The 21,764-nt window shown below is 38.9% G+C and overlaps 1 protein-coding gene across 3 annotated transcripts; it reads right to left on the bottom strand.

Moving 5' to 3' along the window:
• Positions 1-1,255: 1,255 nt before the first annotated feature.
• Positions 1,256-21,758, bottom strand: SPADH (spermadhesin family member). 3 transcript variants are annotated; one of them, XM_077126307.1, is made up of 11 exons: positions 21,577-21,758; positions 20,372-20,413; positions 18,946-19,081; positions 16,844-17,031; positions 13,819-13,848; positions 12,646-12,781; positions 5,135-5,322; positions 3,631-3,657; positions 2,590-2,634; positions 2,448-2,474; positions 1,256-1,543 (listed from the first exon to the last, which is right to left on the bottom strand). In XM_077126307.1, exons 1-11 carry the CDS (start codon positions 21,668-21,670, stop codon positions 1,536-1,538), a joined length of 921 nt encoding a protein of 306 aa, XP_076982422.1. In that variant the 5' UTR covers positions 21,671-21,758; the 3' UTR covers positions 1,256-1,535. The 3 variants fall into 3 exon arrangements, with proteins under 3 accessions (XP_076982422.1, XP_076982424.1, XP_076982423.1); XM_077126309.1 differs by lacking the exon at positions 21,577-21,758 and adding an exon at positions 20,930-21,011 and having other exon boundaries at positions 2,433-2,474; XM_077126308.1 differs by lacking the exon at positions 21,577-21,758 and adding an exon at positions 20,825-20,995 and having other exon boundaries at positions 2,433-2,474.
• Between the last annotated feature and the right edge of the window lie 6 nt (positions 21,759-21,764).

The following is a 21,764-nucleotide window of genomic DNA, read 5'->3' as shown; positions in this document are numbered from 1 at the left end:
CTCAGCAGGTTCCTGTTGTTGAGAGACTAGTTGAACTGTATACTGAGACTTGGCAGTAGAGGGCCCTTGTTGGGTAGTATGAGCAATCAGGTATTTAATGAGGGGAATTCTTCTAAAAAGAAAAAGGGAAATGAATAATAGTAGTTGCAGCAGATGATAAACCCAATTTCTAGGTCCAGAGAGCAGCCAACCAAATGGATTCCAAGACCAGTCATTCATTTTAGTGGTGTGTGGGCAACAGCGGCAATGACTTGTTTCCTGACCGACCTCTCAAATATGTTGGGTTATGGAGAACACATCAGTCGGGTCTGAGGAATGAAGGGGCAGCCGTCACTTATTTCTGTCCCCTGAGCCAGGTTGCCCTCTCCATTCCAATATTATGTCAAAGGCGGTGCTGTCAGGATGAAGAGCATTTGGTGTCTCTTGTAGTTTTTACTCACCACTGTAATAAGTTTATGAGTGACATTATCCGTTGACTTGGTGATTCTTTGAGCACTGTAAAGATGATTCAGTGATTTAGTCAAAGTTCTTGAGTGATGCATATGATTGCCTTCAGGGGCTCAGAGAGCTTGAAGAACAGGTGGTGGTTAAGTCATAGATAGTTTGCTAAGCTGCTCAAAGTAGATACCATAAAATATGTTGGTTTTTAACAATAGGAATTTGTTAGCTTACAGGCTTACAGTTTTGAGGCTGTGAAAATGTCCAAATCAATCCATCATCAAGACAATGCTTTATTCCTGTAGTCCCATGACCAGGGATCCAGGACTCCTATTTCACATGACAAGGCACATGGTGGTGTTTGTTTGTCTTTCCCTTCTCTTCCAAGTTTCATTGTTTTCAGCTTCTTGCCTCTTTGGCTTTATTTCTCTCTCTCCCTCTTTCTTCATCCCATTTATAATGAACATCGACACACAACGATATGATGAATCTCACACAGTTATGTTATGGACAGGAAATGCCAGATGGACTATTGGTACTGGCTTCCCCTGGATGAGCAAATGCCAGTGCAAACATCCAATTTGTGCCTCCCTGAAGGTCTTTTCCTAGTGCCGGGCAGAGAAATAGCCAAAAAAAGACTCTTCTCCTGTCCTTAGATTGGACTAAGCTATATGACAAATGGGAATCTATATTATTTTCAAACCTTGCCAGAAGGTATTCCACAATAAATCTCAGTCACACTTCAGTTTCTTCAATTGTAAATGAGAATTTCATGTCTAATCAAAACAACAACCACCACCACAAATCCCTCCACAAGTAAATAAAGTTTTATTTGAAAGATTATAACAGTAAGTAAAAGGTTCCCTCCAAGAGACTGGCAAGCTTCTCAAAGTTCAGAGGAAAGGACTATTCTTTTACTGGGAGGAGTAAACAAGACTACAAGAACTGGGTGTGGGGGATGGGATGAGCAAATGGCACGTCAATCAAAGTTGACCACGAAATATCCTTCTTGGAGGTCAGCTGAATTTCTAAGGGATCATCCAACAAGGGTTGTTCTGAATTCCAATGTTTGTTTAACCTTAGTGGTGAGTCAAAGTTCAGGGTCCTGTTAGGGAAAAAAGCAGTTTAATTACACGCCCGTCAAGTCGATTTAACAATCATTTTATTCTGATGGATCACTGAGGACACATATTTCAGCTAATTATTTATGAGTCAAAGAATGGGAAACTGGTGGGTCTGTGTCTGGACTTAGTTTTTATACAAGAAGTTTTTATCTGTGAGCCTTATCTAAGTCAGATGGGAATTAGTGGTTCTTTCCAGTGAGCCATTTCATGGTCCCAAAGAATGAGATTTCTCTAATCTTCCATGTTTTCCAGGATCTAAGGACTTGGGTAAAGTTCAACATTGTAAGGATAATAATAAACATTCTTCGGGGGGTGTGTAGGACTAAATAAGTTCATGTTTGTAAAGTGCTTGGCTCTTACCTGGAAACTCATGAGCACCCGGTAAATAAACAAACAAATAAGCAGCTTGTCTCCTGAGGACATGCTTCCTTCCTGCATTCTCTCTTCCTTTAATGCTCATTTCCTGTCCCTGAGCATCACAAAGCACTTCAGCTCTCAAGTCTCCAGATATTTACAGGAGGCTCAAGTCCTCTTTTGGCATCTGCTCTTTGGAAAGGCAGTGCATAGTCCAACCTCGTGAGCTATGGAAGCCTGAGAGCTGAGGAAACTGGTGCTTTAGAAGAGTTGAATTGAGGGGAGGGGAGTGTACAGGGAAAGGAGCCCTTAGGGAACTGACCTAAGTGGTTGATTTAGGGCCTGTTAAGGGCAGGAGCAGATGGGCACGTATAGAAATACTACTCCTTTTGTCAATAAAGTGTCCCAGGTACATGAGCTTCTTGGTGTGTGATATGGAATCAAACCAAACAGCATATATTCATGGGGAGAGGAGAGGGAAAGGAGGAAATATATAATAATATTGGCCACTTTTACCTTTTCTCTTTATACCTGAAATAATTGCTCCTGAAATGTCACCTAGACACAAAAATATAAAATAAAAAGCAGGACATTACTAATGAGTCAAAGAACAAGAATGGAAAATCAACCTCTCCATTAAGGGAGAGTTGAACACAAAGGGATGGTTACTGACCAGAAAAACGATACTGCTTCCCACTCTTTATTGCTTGGAGCAGTCCTGAATCACACAGAGAAAGGGCAGGAAAGAGATGTCACTCTATCTTTCCTACCTAAAGCATTCAACGCTGTCTCTTCTTCTCCAATTCCATGCAATTAAAGTGCAACGTGCACACTCTGGGGGCACAGGAGGAAAAGCAAACTCCTACCAGGATAAATGTCTTGTCCTAGGACTTTCCCACTTTGGGCCCCAAATGTCCCACCTACCAGGGAAACTTCAGTCCTAGGCAAACCAGGACATTCAAACTCTGGCCTGAATGTTTTCATTTTCTTTTTTTAGCACATTGAATTCCTAGATAATTGAGTGATCTATATCTTGTCTCAAGTTAGGCTGCCCCTACCTGCCCTCTCAACATGTCTAAATCTTTTCACCATAAAGGCCCTGCTCAAATACTGTTTCTTGTAAATTCTCTGAGATCAATGACTAAAGTTGATGCTGGTCAAACTGATTAAATAAAATGTTCAACCATCTTTATTTAAGGAAGTCTCACCATGTCAGGAACCCAAATTCCTGAGATTTAAGGAAACTCAATATGAGCATAATTCATCACATGACTCAACCTGGCCCTGTGGCTTATCCTCAGCATATCAGGTACAGGACAGTCAAAAGCACAGCTGAGGAAACTGATGGTTCTGCCTTTGAACCTGGGCCACAATGGGAAAAATTAGTCTCTCTCATCCTCAGTTTCCTCATCTGTCAAGTGGAGATAATAAAACTACCACGGAGCTGAAAAAAAGTGAGAAGACTTAACTAGAGTTACATATTAAAGTAGTAGCCTATTTTTGTTTGTTTGCTACTTCTCCACTTTCTTTTTGGCCTGTTACTGAACTCTTTCTAATCAAATACCAAAAGTATGCTAGCCATGAGCTAGGACTCAGAAATATCATATTATATGATCTCAGGTATTCTCTGAGAATGTCAAAGTCCCTGGAACTACACGCACTAGGTCCCATCCTTACTGTGTGTTGTTCACCAGAGCAAAAGGACATGTCTTACTTGCAAACGCTGGAGCAGGAGAGGTAACTGAAAAGTAAGAAAACATAGAAAGGTTAATACTAGGATTTGTTTAGAATTCAAAAATGTGTCAAGGAGCTTCAAGTAATCCTCAAGCTTCAAGAAAAATATCTGGGCATAATGTAATGGCAAGGAAGTGTTTTTTCCTTAATATGCTGAATATAGAAAACAGCCTTTCTTTCTTGTGCACGGAGGCTGCCTCTATTAGAGGTCAGTCCAGGAAAGGTCCCTGACTTGGTATCCTACCCATCTCATTACAACATTCAGCAAGGAATGTGAAACCCCTTGAGGTCTGGCAGGTTTCCTGGAACCACAGATGTGCCCATAGGAATCAAGTTAATGAGCCAATCCCCCTTTTGCACCCAGACCACCCTTGCCAATCATGAAAGAAGAGTAAGACAATCTAGCAGTTTTCCTAAAATGGTGCAAACACTCTATTCATCAGTCCTGCTCCAAACCACCCCCAGAGTGAGAGTCTCCTTCCAGAAATTCTGAGGGATAGTAGAAGTACCTTTTTCCTTATTCTCTTTGTTCCTAAACTCCTCACACTTCGTTGCTTCCAACTTTTCTCTAATGTTCTTCCTGAACATAAAATTCTGTCCTGGACATTCCAAATGTATCCACACAGTAAGGCTTGGCTTGAGCCATCTCCCAGGGAAACATTCCTTGTTCACTTCAACAGGCAGGTAACCCCTCCAGTATCTCACAATGTCTTCAGCTTTCACCACTAAGTGAGGATATTGCCTGGAGCCACGTTTTTTTTTTTTACATGGGCAAGCACCAGGAATTGAGCGCAGGTCTCCGGCATGGCAGGTGAGAATTCTGCCACTAAGCCATCTTTGCACTGCCTACCATTGCTTCATATATTGCTTTTTGACATCTTATGTGATTTGGCTTAGGGCCACAAATGTATTTTAAGTCTTAGGCATAAGGACTATGCATGGTAATTTTCACTGTATTATGAAAACTTGAATGAAAATGTTAACCTAAGGCCATAGTCTATAGCCACATTTCATGAGCATCTTTTTTATAGCATTATATATATATATATATATACACACACACACACACGCTATATAGTGCACACTAAGTATACCATGACTGATGTATAAATGCACTAATTGTGCCAAAGACTTACAATAAGATCAATGAAGAGAAAAGATTTTATATCTTAACGGATATGTGCTCACCATCTCAATGAAAGTTATAATTCAGAAAATAGTTTTCATATCAAGTCTGCACACACCAAAGATTTGGGTATGTAGAAATGTTGGGACAGGACAATCCATAAAATGAAAGGGCCTATGTGTGTTTCTGAAGAGGACTACTAGGTCACACTGACTCTCTTCCACCAAATTGCGGTACAGAAGAATGCTGACACAACCTTATTTCAACAGTCACCAAGAACCACATGTCCATCATACCATACAGCAAGACTTGGGTAGGTGGGAGGTAAGCATCAAAGGGAGCCCCTTATTCCACTTACCTTTAGAATCACCATAATGGTATGCATCAAATAAAGTGGGATGTTGGACAGAATTTCTGGAGTAATTGTTGCTCATGGTATAGGAAGGCCATTGGAAGAGGAGAGAGATGCCTTGACAAAATTTCCCAAGGGAAAATGATCCCTGAGGTCCATTTAGGTCTTCCATCTGCCCTCTTGCACATGAGTGGCTGTTTGGGAGCAGAGTTTAAAGCAAGCATCAGCTTTTGAAAACACCATCCCTCCAGCAGCCCACCTCACTCTATCCAAGTGTGGAAACCAGATTACGCCAGCTCTGCTCCTTGGTTATAATTTTACATAGAGATTTTCATGGGTTTAAGGAAGGGGCACAAAGGAAAGAGAGACCCTTTCCACCTGGAAAGCTAGGCAAGAAGACTTTATGGTGGAGTTAGTGCTTCAGATGAATCATGAAATGAAAGTGTAGGTTTTTAAACAGAGGGCAGATAAATTGAGAATTGATAGAAGGATGCTCTCCAGGCAGAAGGAATAGCACAGGTAAAGGCAGGAAGCTACTAAATGGTATGCTGTGTATAGAAAACAAAGTTGTTATGGTCCAGGCACAGAGAAAAGAAGTGATTAGGAAGTAGGAGAAACCCAGGAGTCACATCATGGAAGATTTTTCAAAGCTATATGAGGGAGATTAAAGTTTATTTATAAGGCATGAAGCCATTGAAGGGTTATCAGAAGGGAGTGGAAAAGTGAGTTGTGAGAGTAACATCAGTAGAAGCTGGAGTCAGAAGCTCCATAAATCAATCCCTTGACTAAAACAACTATTGAGTTTGCAAAAAGTGTCAAAATTAACTATTTCAGAACTCTGGAGTCTTGAATGCTTGCACCACTCAGAGGACTATTTGAAAAAAAAAAGTGACTGGTATTTAATCAAATATTTGTTTAGTAACTGGTTGACCTCAGATATAAAGAAACAGACTTCAATAACCACACATGACAAAAGAATGTAGTCTTTGCAAAAACATTATGGAAAAGTCACTAAACAAATGGAAGCTGCAGCCCTCAACAGATAACAATAGCAATCCCTGGGGAGAGGGAAGAATCTGATTTCCAAGGTTACCACATTACAATATTCAAAATGTCCAGCTTGCAACAAAAATTATAAAAGATACCAAAAATCATGAAAGTATGGTGCATCAAATAAAGAAAGAAATAGAAACCATCCTTAAGGAAGCTAAGAAAATGTACTTGCCAGACAAAGACTTCAAATTAACCTCTTAAATATGCTTAATGAGCTTAGGAAACTATAGATGTAGAAGTAATGAGAAAAACAAAGCACAAATGGTAAGGAATAGTAATTAAAAACAGAAAATATGAAAAGGAGTCAAATAGAAATTCTGAAGTAGAAAATTAGAATAGCTGGAATGAAAAATTCACTTGAGTTCTGCAGATTTGAGCAGAGAGAAAAAAAAAAAATCTGTGAAGTTGAAGATAGGACAATTAAAATTTCCAGGTCTGAAAAGCAGAAAGACAACAGAATAAAGAAAAATTAACAGAGCCTAAGGGATCTGTTTGAAATTGTCATGTACCCCAGAAAAAGCCATGTCCTTTAATCTTCATTTAATATTGCTGGGTGGGATCTTTTTTATTATTTCCATGGAGATGTGACCCACCCAATTGAGAGCTGTAACTTTTGATTAGATGGTTTCCATAGAGATGTGTCTCCACCCAGTCAAGGAGGGGTTGCTTCCTGAAGCCCTTTGAGAGGGAACCACTTGGAAAGAGCCAACAGAGCCCACACAGCCAGAGACCTTTGGAGGTGCAGAAAGAAAATGCCCCTGGGGAAGTTGCTGAAGAAGACCGGAAAGAAAGCCAGAGAGAGAGTCCCTGAACATTATTAGCCTACTTGAGCCAAGATACTTTATCCTGGATGCCTTAGTTTGGACATTTTTATAGCCTTGCCTTAGTTTGGAAATTTTCATGGCTTACAATTGTAAACTTGCAACTTAATAAATTCCCTTTTTTAAAGCCATTCCATTTCTGGTATATTGCATTCCAGAAGTTTGCAAACTAAAGATCTGAGAGACACAATCAAGTGTATTAACATATACATTATGAGGGTCCTAGAAGGAAAGAGAGAGAAAAGGGGGTAGAAAAGGATTCAAACCAGTAATGGCTGGAAATTACCTGCATTCGGTGAAAGATATAAATCTAGATATACAAGAAGCTCAACAAACTCCAGATAGGATAAACTTAAAGAGATTGAGACACACTAAAATCAAAATCTTGTTGAAAGATAAAGACAAAGATAAAATCTGAAGAGCTGAACAGAGAAGCAATGCTTCACAAACAAATGATCGTCAGTAAGATTAACAAGTAGATTTTCATCAGAAATCCTGGAAGTGAGAAAGCAGTGGGCTGACATATTTACATTCCTGGAAGAAAAAAGAAAACCGCCAACCGAGATTTCTGTAACTGGTAAAATTACTCTTTAAAAGTGAAGGAGAAATTAAGACATTCCCCAATAAACAAAACCTAAGAGAGTTCATTGTTAGTAGACTTGCCGTACAAGAAATGCTTATAGGGAGTCCTTCAGGATGAAAGAAAAGGACAACAGAAGGTAACTTGAAGCCATTTGACGAAATAAAGATCACTGGTAAGGAACAAAATAGGTAAGTAGAAAAGTTGGTATTATTGTATTGGGGGGGCCATTAACTAGTCTATTTTTTTGGTTTTTTTGCATGGGCAGGCACCGTGAATCAAATCTCTCATCTATTTTTAGCCTAAATTATTTAGAATACAAATGCTTAAAATAATATGGATCTATGTGAATGGATTTATGCTATGTATGATGGTGCATTTGTGACAATAACAACATAAGGGGTTGGAGCTAGTAGAAACACAGTTAACGTATGCTATTGAAACTTAAGTTGGCATCAATTCAAACTGGACTGTTACAAGTTTTGGGTGTTGTCTGGAAGACCTATGGTAATCACTAAGAAAATAACTTTAAAAATGTTCAGAAAAGTAAATGAAAAGGTAATTTTAAAAATTACCTGGAAAAAACAGTCAAACACAGAAAAGGCATTATGGGTAGAACTGAGGAACAAAAGATTTAAGACATATAGAAAACAAAAACAAAATATCAGAAATAAATACTTCATTATTAGTAATCATTTTAAATGTAAATGGAATGAATTCACCAATTAAAAGACAAATATTGGCAAAATGAATAAAATAACAATGAGCAACATATACACTACTTTAAAGAGACTCACTTTAGACACAATGACACAATAGGTTGAAAGTAAAAGGATGAAAACAAGACATTCCATGCAAATAGTAACAAAAGAGAGCTCAGGTGACTACACTAAAATTAGACAAAAGAGATTTTAAGAAAAAAATTGTTGTGAGAGGGAAAGAAAGACATTGTATATTGATAAAAGCGCACTTTCATCAAGAAGATAAAACCATTATAAGCATATGCACAACAGAGCCCTAAAATATATGAAGCAAAAGCATTCACAGAATTCAACAGAGCAATAGACAGTTCTACAATAATAATAGTTGGAGATTTCAATACCTCATTTTCAATAATGAATACAACATCTAGAAAGAATATAAATATGGAAACAGAGGACTTGAACAACATTAAAAACTAGATTTAACAGATCTACACAAAGCAGGATACCCAAACACATTTGAATACACATTAAAATCAAGTACATATGGAACATTCTCCAGGATAAACTATATGTTAGTTCATAAAGGAATTCTCAACACATTTAAAGAAGTTGAAATCAAATGAAATATCTTCTTGGTCATGAAAAAATGAAGCTAGAAGTCAATAACAGAAGAAAAATTGAATTTGCAAATATGTGGAAATTGATCAACACACCATTAACCAATGGTTCAAAGAGGAAATCACATCGGAAATTAGAAAATACTTTGAGACTAATGAAAGCAAAAACACATCATCCCAAAATTTATGGGATGCAATGAAAGGCACGTTCAGAGAAATTTAAACCTATTAATACCCATACTGAAAAAGAAGTAATATCTCAAATCAACAATCTAGCTCTACTCTGTTAGGGAATTAAAAAAAGAAGAGTAAACTAAACCCAAAAACTGCAAAAGGAAGAAGATAATAAAGATTAGAGCAGAGGTAGATGAGATAGAGAATAGAAAATATGGAAAATCAATAAAACCAAAAAAGATGGTTTTATGAAAAGATTAACAAAATTTTCTTAGTTGGACTAAGAAAAACAGAGAAAAGACATAACTAGAATCAGAAGTGAAGTAGAGGTGTTATTACTGACTATATAGAAATTGAAAGGATTATAAGAGAATGATATATATTTTAAGAGAATACAAGTATTCGCCAATATTTTGCCAATGAAAATTTTTTCACTATTAAATCAGATAATGCAGATTAAATGCCAAATTCTTAGAAACACACAAATTACCAAAACTTCCACAAAAAGCAGTAGAAAATCTCAACAGACTTATAACAAGGAGAATGAATCAGTAATCAAAAATCTCCTAACAAAGAGAATACTGGGACCAGGTGGCCTAATTTGGTTAATTTTGCCAAACATTTAAAAAAAGAATTAGTACCAATTCTGCTCTAACTTTTCCATTAATTTAAAGAGAAGGAACATCTTTCTAACACATTCTATAAGGTCAACATTAACCTGATATCAAAGCCCAACAAAGAAACCACAAGAAAACTATAGACCAACATCCCAATGAATAAAGAAATAAATACTCTCACAAAAATACCAGCAAATTGAATCCAACAGCACATTGAAAGGATTATAGATTAGACAACAAAGGATTTATAATGGAACTTCCAGGGAGTTTCTATATAAGAAAATCCATCAGTGTAATACACCACATTAATAGAAGAAAAAAACAGATGACCTTCTCAATGGTTGATAAAAAGCATCCAACAAAGTGCCACACCCTTTCATGATAACAAAGAAACTTGTTAATAAAAGGGAACTTCTTCAATAATAACAAAGAATTTGTGAAAAACCACAGCTAATATCACATTCAATGGGGAAATACTGAAAACAATTCTACTAAGATCTAGAAAATGAAAAGGATGCCTGCTTTCACTCCAGCTATTCAGCACTGTTCTCTATGTACTCTCCAGGGCGATTAAACAAGATAAAGAAATAAAGGACACCCAAATTGGAAAGGAATAAGTAAAACTATCTCTAGTTTTTATATAAAGAAAATCCCAAAGAATCCATATAAAAAATTGTTTCGTTACTATCCAGGCACACCTCAGATATATTCCAGACCACCCCAATGAAGCTAATACTACAATAAAAGATGCCACATAAAGTTTTTTGTTTTCCAGCAAATGAAAGTTATATTTATACTGTACTGTAGCCTAGTAAATGTGCAATAGCATTAGGGTCTAAGACAACACTGAACATACCTTAACTAAAATGTAACAGAGACATTAAATGGGCACCTGCTGTTGGAAAAAATGGTGCCAATAGCCTTGCTCAACACAGGATTGCACAAATCTCCAATTTGTAAAAAGTATATTATCTATGAAGTGCAATAAAATGAAGTATGCCTATAGCTAATTGATTTGCAAAGTTGCAGCATACATGTCAACATGCACAAATTCTGTTGTGCTTTTATACACAGGCAATGAACATTCCAACAAGTAAATTAAGAAAGCAATTGCACTAATAATAGCACCCAAAGAATAAAATACCTAGAAATAAATGTACCCAAGGAGGTGAAAGCCTTGTCCATTGAAACTAAAAGTCATTGCTGAAAGAAATAAATGGAAATACATCCAACACTCGTAGATTGGAAGACATAATACTGGTAAGATAGTAATACTCCTTAATGTAATCTAGAGATTCAAGGCAATTCCTATAAAAATTCCAATGGTCAGGTTCATTTCCTAGTGCCTGCCCCACTGAAGAAAAAAAATTTCAATGGCTTTTTTGTTAGAAATAGGAAAGTTGAATTCATGTGAAATTACAAGGGGCCATGAGCAACCAAAATAATGTTGAAAAGAAAAACAAAGTGGGAGGACTCATACTAACCCATTTCAAGGCTTATTACCAAACCACAGTAATCAAAACAGTGGTGCTGGCATAAGGATTACATATAGACCAATGGAATGAAACAGAGAGTCCAGTAATAAATCCAATTATTTTATGCCAATTGATTTTCATCATGGATTCCAAAGCCATTGATGGGAAAATAATAGTCTCTTAGACTAGTCTTAGACTTCATAAAATGAAAAGCTTCTGTACATCAAAAGACATAATAAAGAAAATTGAAAAATAATTTTAAAAATGGGAGAAAGTAGTTGTAAATCATATATTTGGTAGGGGTTTAATATCTAGAAGATATAAATAACTCTTACAACTCAACAACAAAATGACAAACAACCCAATTAAAAATGGAAAAAGTACTTGGATAAATCCTTCCAGAAATATATACAAATGGCCAAGAACACATTACACCCACCATGATGTTTAAATTTTTCAAAAACTGAAAATAATAAATTTTGTTGAAAATATGGAGAAATAGGAACCTTCCTATGTTGTTGTTGGAAATGTAAAATCGTGTAGCACTGTGGAAAACAGTTTGATTCCTCAAAAAGTCAAATATGAGGTTACCATATGATCTAACAATTCCACTCCTAAGAATATACCCCAAAGAATTATAAACAGATACTCGAAGCAGTATTCATTCACATAATGTATTCACAGCAGCTAATGTATACAGCATTATTCACAATAGCCACGAGGTGGAAACAAAGCAAATTTCCACCAATGGAAGAATGGATAAACAAGCTATGATATATCCATACAATGGAATATTATGTAGGCTTTAAAAGGAATGAAATGCTGATACCTTCAACAACTTGGATAAACATCAAAAACATTATCTTAAGTGAAAGAAGCCAGACTTAATGTGATATAGAGATTCAAGGCATTTCAGAAGTTATTACAAAACCACAGTAATCAAAGCAGTGGTCCTGGCATAAGGATAAACATACAGACCAATGGAATGAAATAGAGAGTCCAGTAACAAACCCAATTATTTAATGCCAATTGATTTTCATCACAGATTCCATGACTTAAAAGTTATATATTATATTATACCTTTTATATAAAAGGCATAAGTAAGATACAGAAAATAGGCAAATCTATAGTAATAGAAAGCAGATTGGTGGTTGTTAGAAGATGGAGGGAGAGGTAATGGGCACTGATTACTTAATGGTTACAGGATGCTTTTCTGATGAAAATCTTTTAGATTAAAGGGAGGTGGTGATTGCATGACATGGGAATGCACTAAATGCCACTTAATTTTCACTTTAATATGGTAGGCTTTAGTTATGTGAATTTCATCCTAATTTTTTTTAAAAAAGGGAGGGTCAGAATGTGTTTCAGATGGCCCTAGTGGTTAGGTGGAGGATAAACCAGAAGAGGCCAAGATGAACTACTTCCTAGAAAATGTGAACCATAGAGGCAAATAAATCTCAAAACAAGAGCACTTACTTGTGGGCAGGAAATGCCAGAAGAACATTCTGAGATCGCTTCACTTGCAAGGCCCAGACACAGACAGCTCTGGACCTGAGAGAAAGGGCGAGGCTGCCCGAATGTTCTTTGGGGAGGCCCCCACATTCATCAGGTCCTGCAACCAGAAGAAGAGAACATTGAGGGGTTCCAAGGCAGCTTCATTCCAGAAGGGGCTTCCCAATCTTAGGACACTCATCCTCATTAAATTTCCTAACATCCTACTAGACACAAGGTTGATGACCCCAGAAACATAGTGGGATGCTTTGCTTTACTCGTCTCACAGCTTTTTAAGTAACCCATACTCGTATCAGGTGCAATTTGTTTCAACTACTGGGAAATAGAAGTTTAACACCTCCCCACCAAAACATTTTTTATGATCAACCACATTGCCAGATCGATGAGCAGAGATCTCATCCCAGTGCAGGACAGAGAATGAAGATCTCTTCCTAGAGCAGGACAGAGAAATAGCAGATAAGCCAATTCTCCTGCCCCAAGCTAGGTCTAACCCATAAGACAAATGAGAATACAGCTTATTTTAAGCACCTGCAAAAGGGGGTCTTTGATTATGCTCAGTGATGCCTCAATTTCCAATGTATAATATAAGGATAAAATTGGCAGCTCCCAATATGTTCATGTTGTAAAGGGTTTGGCTCATACCTGGAACCTCATGAGTACCAGGTAAATAAATAAATGAATAAGCCATGTGCATCCTGAGGACATGCTCCATCCCTCTAAATTTTATTGTTTATGCTGCAGATTTTCTCTTTAATGCTCTCCTTTCCTATTCCTGAACATAATGAAGCATCTTGACTTTTAAGACTCCAGACCTTTAGAGAAGGTTCTTGTTTGGCATCTGCTCTTTGGAAAGGCAGCACATTGTCCCACTCCTAACATATAGAGTTGTGCGGGCTGAGGAGGCTGCCTGGTGCTATATAGGAGTTGAGGTGGTGGAGATTTACAGGAAGGGAAGCCTTGAGAGGCTCAACCTGGTCAGGGATTTAGGGATATTAAGGGTTAAAGCAGATGGCCAGCTACAGATGCCACTTCCCTTTGTCAAGACCATATCCCAGTGAGCCATTTGGACTCCTAGCAAAACCCATATATTCTCTGTAAGAGAAGAGGGAAATGTACAATAATAGTGGCCATATTTACCTCTTGTCTTTACAGGTGGACGGATTACCTCTGAAAAACACCAAGACATAAAACAAACGAAAAACTGGAAGTTCCTGCTATATCAGGGAAACACAATAGAAAATTATCACTACTGTTCAGGAGAAGCTTGAATAAAAGGATATTGACTGCACATTGAGAGGAGATGCATCATTCCTAGCCCTTGAAGACCTCCTAGACCATACAAAGGGAAGGAAGGAAAGAAGATATCATGCTCAGCATTGAGGACTAGCTCATTCAGCTGCTTTCTCCTTTTTTTTTAATTTTTAAATTCCATTCCATTAGAGTTCCATGTTCAAGCATAGGTAGAAAAGACAGTTCTGACCATGGTGGCCAACTTGTCTTGCTGTAGCCTGGACTTTCCCCACTTTAACATCAATGTCCCATGTCTCAGGAAACCCCTCAGTCCTAGCAAAACCAGGTCAGTTGGTCACCCCAAAATTGACCTGAAAATTTCTTCTAAATTTTGCAATGAGATTAAAGATCAATTTGATGTTGGAGTAACCAATGAAATTAAATGTTCAAGGTAAGAGAATTCAACTGTCTTTACTTAGGGATGTTTCACCATTTCAGGAATCCAAGTTAGGTGATGTGACCCAAGAGGCATGAATGCAAACATGTGGCATCATGCAGTTGACCAAGTCCTCAGGTTTATTTTCTCATGATATAATGTAGTAGGTAGGAGCAGAGATTTGGAACCAGATGGCCCTGGATTTGAGTTCCTGTCAGCACTTGGTAGCTGTGTGGTTTGGGACAAGTTTATGTTCTCAAAATCACAGATTCTTCATATATCAATGGAGGATAATAACCAATACATAGAGTTTTTCTCAAGATGAAATTAGATAACCTGACTAAAGCTTTTATGGAATACCTAGATGTGATAAGTGTTAACTATTATTATGGTTCATAATCTATTCAATTGTTACTTTGTTTCTATTCCCAATTTATAAATTAGGAAGCCACACTCCATAAAGGTGAAAGGATTTCCCTAATGCCACATGCCAAATTAGTAGCAGAATCAAGAACAGAACTCATGTTATATTTAATAGTCTCCCTTTTTGGCTTAGTTTGATGCACTCTTTCTAATCAAAATCTATATGCATGCTAACCAGAAGCAAGAGCTTAGTTCATAAAATCATATTATTTGATCCTGGGTGTTCTGTGGGAACATCAAGGCCTCATTCTTACTGTGTCCTGTAACCAGAGCAAGAATACATGGCTTACTTGGATAAATTAGCACTACGATTTGTTTTTTTCTTCAAAAGTGTGTCAACATGTTAGGTGATCATTTAAGCTTAAAGATAAATGTTCTGGCAGTACTTAAATGCAAGGAAAGGGATTCTTGCTTTATGTGTGGATTACAGAAAGCAGGTGCCCTTTTCTTCCTGGACATGAGGCCGACTCTGTCAAAGGTCACTCAGGAAGTGTCACTGACTCGGTGTTCTGTCCAACTCTTCACAGCATCCAGGAAGGAATGTGAACCTCTTTAGAGCCTGGCACGTTTCCTGGACCCACGCGTGGCCCCATCCAGAACCAAGTCAGTCAACCCAGTCCACCTTTTCCCCAGATCATCCTCATCCACCATGAAGGAAGAGAGACCTGACCCAGCAGTGTTTCTGAGGAGCGTCAAACACTCATTCCTGTTGTCCTCCTCCAAACCAACCCCAGTAAGAGCTTATCTCATCCAAAACCTCTCCAGGGACTATGGAAACAAGCACTTTTCCCTGTATTACTCTTTGTCCTAAACTCACCACACTTTGTTGACTCTCTTCCTTTGTTCACACAGCACCTCCTGCTAGGAACATTCTGCCCTGATGGCTACAAACCTCCACACAGGTGGAAGCCATCTTGAGCAGCCCCTCCCCTACCCCCCACCACCATGAAGCATTCCTTATGAGTAATCCTTCCAGTAGCTCCCAGTGTTTGCAGCTGAAACTCATTGCCTGTTGAAATTGTCAGGGAGCTGTTGCTTGGTAGGTTGCTGATGGACTTTTTTGTGTGGGTTGGTTTAGGGGGGTATGGTAGATTGAATTATGTACCCTAATTTAGATTGCATTAGACATGTTCTTAATCTTAATCCTGAGCCCTGTGGGTGTGAACCTATTACAAATGGGACCTTTTAAGAATGTTATTTCTAGTTCAATTGTGACAAACTGAGCCAGAGTGGGACTTAATCTTATGAAAAGGCCTTATTAAAAGAAAGCTACAGGGAGGAGTATGAAGCTAGAAATTAGCAAGAACTCAGAAGAACAAAGACGAGAAGCAGAGATACAAGTCAAGGAACCCCAAGAAGTGTGGCAAGTCAGAACCAGCGTGCACCCCTAGGAGGAAACAAGCATTCCAGCCTTCAAAAACATGATACAATAAGTTGCTATTGTTTATCCTACACTAGTTTGTAGTATTTTTGAGAGTAGCAAAGGCAAACAAAGACATGGACCAACTGAATTATAAGCCTCTTAGGGATAAAGATGGTGATTTGTAACTTTCAGTATGTTACAATGAGTTAAATCAACATGCACTCCTAGGTTACCAGGCTATAACTGCATTTCAAATGTAAATTTTACGTTATATATGTATAGTTATGTATTTATATTTCTATAGATTGTACATGAATACTATAAACTATGTACATTCTAAAATAATGTATAGTTTATAGATTGCACATAAATTCACTAAATGTGAAAGGCTTATAAGATTAATAAAAAGAAAAGTTAATGCTCTATGAAGTGTAAAGTTCCCATCATCAGAATCAGTAATGCTGTAAGTTATAATCCAGAAAATAGTTTTCATAGAGGGTTTACCCAACACCAAAGTCATAGGCATGTAGAAATTTTGGAAAAGTATCTATCAGTAAAAGCATCACTGTCTCTCCTTACCACCTGGTGGTCCAGCAGAAGGTTGGCTGAGTCTTATCTCAAACTCACACCAACACCACGTTCCCATCATACCACATGGCCTGTCTTGGGTGTTGAGGAAAGCATCAGAAGGAACCCCATCCCCCACTTACCTGTTGGATCACCATAATAATATGCACTAAAGAAACTGGATGGGTTGGTGGAATTTCTTGTGTACTTGACGGTCATGATGTTGAATGTAGACCGAAAGACAAGAGAGAAGCCTTGACAAATTTTCCCAAAAGTATTAGATCCCAGAGGTCCATCAAAGACTTCTATCCACTCATTTACACAGGTGAGGCTGTTTGGGCAGAGATAAAGGAAGTTCAAGCTTTTAAAGTCATTCCCCCTACTTTAGGTAGCCCCCTCCACCAAGGATTGGAAACCCAGTAGCACCAACTCAGTTCATGAGTAGTGAAAGGCCAGAAATGTCTATCTGTTCTTCTGAACAAGGGACAATCACCCCAGGATCCATACCAGCTTCCTGGATGACTTTGTCTCCACCTGAGCTGCAGGAAACTTTCAGGTCTCTGGAGAAGCCCTGCCTATAGCTCTGGGATTCTGGGACAGGAAATTAGTCTAAGGAATCAGCTGTGTTTTGGGGCCAATAGGCACCAAAACAGAACCAATGCAGCAGGCATGCTTCCCTGGTCCTCAGTCTCTATGTCTAGGTGAGAACCCCATATTGGTGTGTGGATACAATTCCTTGGCTTCTGCCCCCTCCACTTTCTGGAAGATGGGGCAGGAAGTGCAGAAGCTCAGCCCAAGCAGCTCAACTGTCCTCCCTAACTGGGACAGAGGGAAGAGTGTAGTCCCTCTCTACCTAATGTAGACAAGATGCCTGTGTGATTATCTCACTCCCACAGAGAATTCTCCACTATCTCTCTCTCCTCTCCTGCAAGGCCCCTCTAATTTTAAAACCATGAAATCCCCATAGAAATCCTTTCTTAGATGCAGATGCCTCTCATGCTTTCTCAAGAGAGAGGCACATAGGAGAACATCACACCTGGGCACAAACACTGGTGCCTTCTAGTGGTTTGGTTCTTGGCTCAGCTTCAGTTCCTCCCTAGGTGTCAAAGACAGTCAGATACGAGCAAAACTATGAAAAGGACAAAGATTTTCAAAAGAGTCCAGCCCTCTGATTCCTAAGGAAAAGGTGACACAGAATATTCCTGTCTCTTGTATTCCTTTGACTTCTCTTCAGTCCCCTCTCCTGGTTTTCCCAATCACGAGTTTGTTGGCCACACATCCTTTTTCAGAATCCTGATCCACTAAGCCCTACTGTGAGCAGCCTCTCCCAGGCGTCCTTCATTTCAAATAGCACCTGGATAACTTAGTGGGAGAGGAGGCAACCCTGCAGGAGGTACAGAAGGAGGAGGGGCCTTGAGTCACTAAGATTGTATCATCCCTCTCATCCACCATTACGTCTATTTGGCTTTGCTCTGGAATTGATGGAAATGGAATTTCCATGTAAAATTTTTGAAGACTGCCCTGGGATAAGTTACTGCTACACTGGAAATGCCTCCTATGGCCATGATCACTACAAGCTTTCATTCTTTCTTTTCTCATTTATTCTTTCTTTCATTCTCTCATTCATTCATGCTTTCAACAAATATTCTTGAAACCCACAGGTAGAGCTTCCATTCTAGCAGAGACAAACAAAGTAAAAGAATAAGTACAACTGTATGCCTTAAACATGTAGAGATATGAATCAGGTAAAGATTGTGGCATGAGGGAGAGATCTCCTCCACCTGGGAAGAGAGTGAAGAAGATGATATTGAGAAGTTAGCCAAGAGCTAAGGCATGAAATATATTAATAACACTCCCCACACACAGAGCGGAAATGTGTGGAAGGGGTAGAGTGGAGTGTGAATTAAGGCATCAGGATGGTGATAAAGGGTGTGGTGTGTCCTGTACACTCAGTCTGTTGTGGCTCAGGCACAGAGGAGGGGACCTCCAGGGAGAAGTATTAGAAGGGAGGAGAGGTCCAGGAGCCAGAACCTGAAGGATTTTGCAAAACCATACTAAGGGGACTAAATTTCAATTGAAAAGCAAGGAAACATAGAAGGCTATTCAGGAGGCAGAGAAAAGTAAGTTGGAAGGTATTTTAGATGTCTTATATTTTTGTGGAGAATAAACTGAAAGAGGCCAAGATGGACTCTTTCCTAGAAAACTGTGGGAATATCAGCAAACCAAACTCAACCTGGGTACTCACGAGAGGCTAGGGAATGCTAGAACCACTTGCTGGTTTGGCTTCATCAGGATAGCCCAGATGCAGAGACTTCTGGACCCATTATAGTTTAAGAATCTGTTTGCAACATCTGTGAGGAGGCCGCCACATCCAGGAGATGCTAAAACCAGAAGATGACCATGTGAAATGCTCCAGAGCATCTTCAGCCCGTGACGAGTTTTCCCGATGCTAGGGCCTGCATCATTGTCACCCTCCTATTTTGGGCTTTTCCCAAACAAAACACAACATCAATGACCCAAATCTGAGACCCAGGAAAGAAGGTGGAGTCATTGTTTTACTCTGTTCAAGCTTTTTATAGGACCCATACCCACTACAATTTATTTGTGACAGTGGGAAATAGAAGAAATATAAAACCCCCTGCGGTGGTTTAGAGCTACATACTCCACAAAAAATATATGTTCTTAAACATAATCCATTCCTGTGGTGTGAGCCCATTTGTAATTGATGAGATTACTTTGGTTAAGGTGTAACCTAACACGATCAGGATAGGTCTTAATCTTATTACTGTAATCCTGCATAGGCAGACTGAAATTCAGAGAGATAGAGAAAAAGACATAAGAAGCAAGAAACTGAAGGTCAATGAATTCCCAAAGAGAAGGGACAGGCCAGAATAGACTGCCGTGTGCATTGCCAAATTTCAGAAGAACCCAGGACCATAGATCACCAGCAGATAGCTCCAGAAAGGGTACGTTTGAGAATAAAGCATCGCCTTGATGATGTCTTGGTTTGGAATTTTTCCCAGACTCAAAATCATGAGTTAATCAATTCCCATTGTTTAAACCAACCCATCACATGGTATTTGCTTGAGTATCCAAGAAAATTAAAACAACCCCTTACCAAAGCATTCTTTACCATGAACCAAGTGCCAGATTGGTAGGCAGGAATTCAGCACAAACATCACATTTGTGCTTCCTTGAAGATCTTTTCATAGTGCAGGCTAGAGAAATAGCAAAGAAACCAGTTCTTCTGACCCAAACTAGGTGTGACCAATAAGATAATGAGAATTCATGACCAATTTCAGCCATGCCTCAGTTTCCAAAAGTGTGAAAAACCCTTTTGGGGTTTTTGGGATTTAATCATGTTCCCCACAAAAGTTATGTTCAGGTGTCGATCCCTGGTCCTGTGGTTTAACCACTTGTAAATAGGAACTTTGAAGTTGTCATTTGTTAAGGCATGCCCAAAGTGAATGAGAGTAGGCCTTAATCCAATATGACCGGAGTCATTATAAGCCGAGGAGACGGGACATAGAAAAAGAAGACATAGGGGGCACCCAGAAGCTGAAAGTCAAGGGAACTGAAGATAAATCAGAGGACACTGCCATGTTCATTGCCATGTGACAGAAAAACCAAGGCCAAGGATCAGGGGCAGCAATAATATTGGCAACATGTACCTTTTCTCCTTATAGTTGAAACGTTTGATGTTGAAAAGGGACCTAGACAGATAAACAAAACAAAATGAGGGAAGTTACTGATAAGTCAAGGAACGAGAATGGAAAATGAACATAAATATACAGAGACATTGAATAAATTCAAAGGGATGGGCCCATCCAGAATCACATAATGAACCAAGCCCCCCTCAGACAAATCTCTCCCATCCCGAAGGAAGAGGGAACCAATCCCAAAGCAGCAGTGTGGCTAACATGCATTCAAAGGCTCATCCTGAAGGTCCTGCTCAAAACCAAACCCAGTGCTTCCTTCTTTCTTCCAACAACTCTACAGGAATAAGGAGGACCCACCTTTCTCTGTATTCTCTTTGTTCCTAAACTTACCACCTTTCTTGACTCTGCTCCCTTGCTGCCATGGCACCTAACCCTTACTTTCTGCCCTACTGTCTACAAACCTACCCAAAATGGGAGGCCTGGCTTGAGCACCATCTCCCAGTAAAGATTTTCCTGTTCTTTTCATGGGATGAGTAAAGACTCCAATATCTCACAGTGTCTGCTACCCACCACCTGATAATATTTGCCCTGGAGCCATTGCTTCTTATGTGGTCTTGTGATTATACGTGTGTTGGTTTGGAGTTCATATAGAATTATAAGCATCTTAGGGATAACGATGGTGTACTGTACCTATTATTGTGTCACAAGGAGTTAAATGAACATGTATTCCTAGGCAACGAGTCTATAATCACTTTCTATAATAATCATCATACATTAAAACATATATATATTTTATATATAGTATGTTCATACACGTATACTACACATCATGTACACATATATTACTAAATACCAAAGTGTTTAATCTCAGGTCAATAAAAGAGAAAAATTGTATTTTCAAGGCATATATGCCCTATCATCTGCATTAAAAGTACAATTCAGAATATAACTTTTCTGTAGGGATCACCCAACCCCAAGTCCTGGGAATGTAGAAATGCTTGAACAGCACCTATCTATAAAATATTGTAACCTAAATATGTTTCTGCAGAGGGTCACTGGGCCTCACTGACTCTGCTCACCAAGTGGTGTTCCAACAGAATGTTGTCTCCACCTTTTTTCAATAGCCAAACCAACAACCAGATTCCCATAATACCACATAGCCAGTCTTGGGGGTGGTGATGGAGGAGGCATCAGAACGAACCTCCCGCCCCACCTACCTTTTGCCTCATCACTGTAATATGCATCAAAGAAAGTGGGCAGGTGGCTGGAATTTCTTGAGTACTTGATGGTCAGGATGTTGGCAGATGACATGTAGATGAGAGACCTGCCTTGACAAACATTCCCAAGGGATTCAGAGGCCTCAGGTCCATCCAGGACTTCCACCTGCTCACTTCCACATTTGAGA

This window comes from Tamandua tetradactyla, chromosome 13, assembly GCF_023851605.1.
Source record: "Tamandua tetradactyla isolate mTamTet1 chromosome 13, mTamTet1.pri, whole genome shotgun sequence".
Taxonomy (NCBI): Eukaryota; Metazoa; Chordata; class Mammalia; order Pilosa; family Myrmecophagidae; genus Tamandua; species Tamandua tetradactyla.
Note: the sequence above shows the minus strand (reverse complement) of the source record. Positions and strands in the feature narration are given on the sequence as shown.

What these genes read in the sequence shown, in the direction of transcription:
- SPADH (XM_077126307.1), bottom strand. Translation starts at nt 21,670, where the DNA reads ATGTCATCTGCCAACATCCTGACCATCAAGTACTCAAGAAATTCCAGC. An exon ending in TTACAGTGATGAGGCAAAAG is followed by an intron (nt 20,414 to 21,576) that starts GTAGGTGGGGCG and finishes TTATCTGTCTAG; the next exon opens with GTCCCTTTTCAACATCAAAC. An exon ending in CTGGCATTTCCTGCCCACAA is followed by an intron (nt 5,323 to 12,645) that starts GTAAGTGCTCTT and finishes GCTCCCAAACAG; the next exon opens with CCACTCATGTGCAAGAGGGC.